Raw genomic sequence first — 3,859 nt, 5'->3', positions numbered from 1 at the left:
AAAGAGTTCGGCAGTTTCTTATGAAAACATGCAACTGTCATGTGAATCCCAGAGAACTGACGACTTACATCTTCCTCACGTTACATTACTAAAGCAGCTTTATTCATAACAGCCCAACACTGGAAACAACCTAGGTGTCCTTCAAACAAAGCGTGGTATAGCCACCCCCTGGAATACTACTCAGCAATTAAAAGGAACAAACTAATGATACTTGCGACACCTGAATGAACCTCCAGAGGACGCTGCTGAATGAAAAATATCCAATCCCCAAAGGTTACACACTGGGCGATCCCATTATATATCAGTCTCGAAATGACAAACTCATAGAAATCACAGACTGCAGTAGTTGCTAGGGGCTAAGGAGGAGGTGGAGTGGAAAGGAAGTGGCTGTGGCTACAAAAGGGCAGCGAAGGGCCCTGGGGCGAAGGAGACCCCTGTCCTCACACAGCAGAGTCAGTGTCCTGGGTGTGCTCTTCACTGTGGTTGGCAGCGTGTTATTATTAAGGAAGACTGGGTAAAGGGTGCTGGGGAATTCTGTTACTTCTCACAGTTGCACAAGAATTTACAATTATCTCAAAAAGTTTAATTAAAGGTAAACTTATTGCAAAATAAGCATAGCAACTGACAAGAAATCCACCATCAATTAAATGATTAAACTCTCTCCAGCCCAAGTTTAATTCTGAAGACTGAACTTCACTCTGAACCAGAGTTTAACACACATTTTCCTCACCCACACGTGCACACAAACACAGCAACGGTAACAAGGCAGTACAGACAGGAAAGCTGAGACCTCCCTAACGACAGGACACAGAGGAAAGAGACCTGGGCTGAATCAGGACAAAAACCCTCCTCCAGGTTCTATCAAACAAACGGGCTGTGTGACTTGGGAACATCACCCAACCTCTCAGGTCCCCACAACCTAAACTTTTAATCTGGGAAACTGCTTAGACCAGCACTTTTCAAACGTTTTGGTCTCAGGCCCCCGAAGAGTTTTTGTTTACAAGGATTACGACCACTGATATTTGTAGTATCAGAAATTAAAACAAAATTTTCAAAAGGCAAGTGGTCCTTCGACCACTTATAGCGTCTGGAAAACTCCACGACACTCACAAGAGAATGAGAGTGAAAAGGGCAAGGAACAGCTTGGAATGGCCGAGGACACAACTGTGACCATTCCACGGCTTACTCTGAAATGAGATCAGTGCATAAAAGGGACTTGAAAGGTAGAGAACACCGAACAAATCAGCCACATCAGTTCTTTTAACAGAAAAGGGCGCCAAGGCAGGAGAAAAAGGCTCCAATCCCAAGGAGGTCGATACTGGGTAAAATGGGGGGGCTTCTGAAGGCCTGGGAGGCCAAGTCAGTGGGCCAGCCCGCCACCGGCCCGCTCTCGCGCGTTCGGGACCGTTACAGAAACCGCCCCCGCTTCAGACTCAACTTCAGGGAAGACGGGAAGCCCCGCGAAGCCTCGGCCGCCGGGAGGGGCCATGGCAGGAGGGCGGGGGTCCCGGAGAGGGGGGGCGGGGGACTCACCAGGTGCCGCGCCACCTCGGAAGACATGATACGGGCGGGGCTGGGCGGGCGGAGGGCCAGCGAGGCGGCTGCAGCCGGCCGAATGGCGCGTCCGTCGGCTGAGGGGCGCTAGGGGCGGGGCGGGCAGGAGGGAGAAAGGGAGGAGCGGCGGAGAGGGGTCCGGCGGACTCAGTGACGTGGAGGGCCGGGCGGGATGGCGCGGGGCGGGGTCCGGTCGGGAAGGAAGGGGAGCTGAGGGGAGGGGTCCCGCGGCCTCAGTGACGTGGGGTCCGGGCGGATGGCGCGGGGGGCAGGGGTCCAAGAGGGAGGGGAGGGGAAACGACAGGAGGGGTCCAGCGGCCTCAGTGAGCTGGGGGGCGGGGCGGTCTGCGCGTCTCCACCGCGCCCAGATGCCGCGCGCGCGAAGCGGGCCTGTCACAGGAGTGCCCCGACCTTTTAGAGAACGACCAGTTGGTGCCGGGGAGGGAATGGAGCACACTCGGGACGCGAGGAGAAAGACGCGCGGAAAAGCGGACGCTGCTTTTCCGACCGCCGGGGCGGGGCTGGAGCACAGATTGCGGTCGGAGCGGGCGCCGGAAGTGGGCGGGGTCGGGGCGTGTCCCCTGGCAGGAGCGGCCATTGCGGACCGCTCACGGGCCGGAAGTGGGTGGAGCCAGGGCGTGTTCTCCGGGGAGAGCACTGATTGCGGCCTGCGCGGGGACTGAAAGGGGGCGGGGCGGAGAGGAGCGGGGCCAGCGGGAGCTGTAAGGCGGCCAGTGCGAAAGCCGGAAGTGGGCGTGTCCGTCCGGCGGAGGCGTGTCCGCGGGCGCGGCCGGGGGGCGGTGGCGGCTAGTCAGGCCGCTGCGGCGCGCGAGGAGCCTGAGGAGGGGCCAGCCGTGTCGGTGCGGAGCCGGCCAGGTGCGCGGCCGCGGATGGAGGGTCCAGTGGAGTGCGGGGCCCGGGACCAGGCCAAGCTGGAGCAGCCCGTCGGCGGCGCCCTGGGTGGGACGCCCGAGCAGCGCGCCCGCGGCCGCCTCAGGGAGCCGGGGCACTCGGCGGCAGCCCCCGCCGACCCCGCGGACGGCGCCCCGAGCGCGCCCCCGGGGAGGCGGCCCCGCGGCGGTCCCGCGGAAGAGGGCGCGCGGCCCGAGGTGCCTGGCGATGCGCCGCGGCCCGGCCGCCCCGCGCCCCGGGAGGCGGCGGGCGGCTCCCCGCAGCTGCGGCGCGGCCCCGGGGGCGCGGACGGCGCGGCGGCAGAGGAGGAGGGCGCGGGCGCTCTGACGCTGGACCCGCTGGAGCACGCGTGGATGCTGTCGGCCGCCGACGGCCGCTGGGACAGCCTAGAGGGGCTGCTGGCCTGCGAGCCCGGGCTGCTGGCCAAGCGCGACTTCATCACCGGCTTCACCTGCCTGCACTGGGCGGCCAAGCACGGCCGGCAGGAGCTGCTGGCCCTGCTGGTGCGCTTCGCGGGCCAGCACCGGCTGCCGGTGAACATCAACGCGCGCACAAGCGGCGGCTACACCGCGCTGCACCTGGCGGCCATGCACGGGCACGTGGAGGTGGTGAAGCTGCTGGTCGGGGCCTACGACGCGGACGTGGACGTGCGCGACTACAGCGGCAAGAAGCCTTCGCAGTACCTGAGCCCGAGCACCGCCGAGGAGATCCGGACCCTGGTGGGCGCCCTGGACGAGGACGAAGCCGAGAGCACGGCGGGCAGCGGGGGAGGGCGCTGGAGGCTCTCGAGGGTGCTGCCCTCGACCCTCATCTCCGGCAGGCTCTCGCACGCTCTGGAGGACGGCGGGGACCACCACCACCATCACCATCACCTGGCCGAGGGATTGGCTGCGGGCAAAGCGAAGGAGCCAGGTCGCAAAGCCTCGGGCAGCTCTAGTGGGCGGATGAAACCCAGACTCAACAAAATCCGCTTCCGAACCCAGATCATCCACACCACACCCTCCTTCAGAGACCCGGAGCAGCCCCTGGAGGAGGGGGAGGACGAAGAGGAGGATCGGTCTTTTAAAGGCCACTCATCCTCATTCAAACTGAGACCCAAGTCCAATGTATTCGGGTAAAAATGATTTCTTTTAGAACGTTCTAAGACTTGTTCGTCGTCTTAGGAATAGGGTACTAGGTGTAGACAAGGAAGTGAGACCAGAAGAGACTTAAGTTAAATGCTGCATTTTTACTTCGGGGGGGGGGTTGGAAAGGATGGGGAGGAATTCTCCTTAGCAGTATGGCTGCAGTGGATTTCCAAGCGATTCCTCAAACCTTGACCTAGGCCTCTTTTCCCACTGCCACCCTTCTGCGCTGGGGTCCCTGTTTCTAAGGACTGAAAGTGTATCAAAAT

At 61.5% G+C, this 3,859-nt stretch overlaps 2 protein-coding genes across 2 annotated transcripts in view; one reads left to right on the top strand and one right to left on the bottom strand.

Annotated features, from left to right (window-relative positions):
* SEPTIN10 (septin 10) overlaps positions 1-1,632 on the bottom strand; it is a 53,898-nt gene extending 52,266 nt beyond the window's left edge. The window contains exon 1 of the mRNA XM_007452602.1: positions 1,534-1,632. Within this exon, the coding sequence (XP_007452664.1) occupies positions 1,534-1,560 (27 nt within the window). The 5' untranslated portion in view covers positions 1,561-1,632. The remainder of the gene's footprint in view (positions 1-1,533) is intronic.
* An 812-nt stretch (positions 1,633-2,444) lies between these two features.
* On the top strand, positions 2,445-3,584 carry SOWAHC (sosondowah ankyrin repeat domain family member C). The gene has a single exon (XM_007452603.1). It carries the CDS (start codon positions 2,445-2,447, stop codon positions 3,582-3,584), a length of 1,140 nt encoding a protein of 379 aa, XP_007452665.1.
* The last annotated feature ends 275 nt before the right edge of the window (positions 3,585-3,859 follow it).

The sequence above is a fragment of the Lipotes vexillifer genome, unplaced genomic scaffold (genome assembly GCF_000442215.2).
Source record: "Lipotes vexillifer unplaced genomic scaffold, Lipotes_vexillifer_v1.1 scaffold2655, whole genome shotgun sequence".
Classification (NCBI taxonomy): Eukaryota; Metazoa; Chordata; class Mammalia; order Artiodactyla; family Lipotidae; genus Lipotes; species Lipotes vexillifer.
This window is presented reverse-complemented; position numbering and strand designations above follow the sequence as displayed.

Bases quoted from the DNA above. Each gene is read 5' to 3' on its own strand.
- SOWAHC (XM_007452603.1), top strand. From the start codon at position 2,445: ATGGAGGGTCCAGTGGAGTGCGGGGCCCGGGACCAGGCCAAGCTGGAG.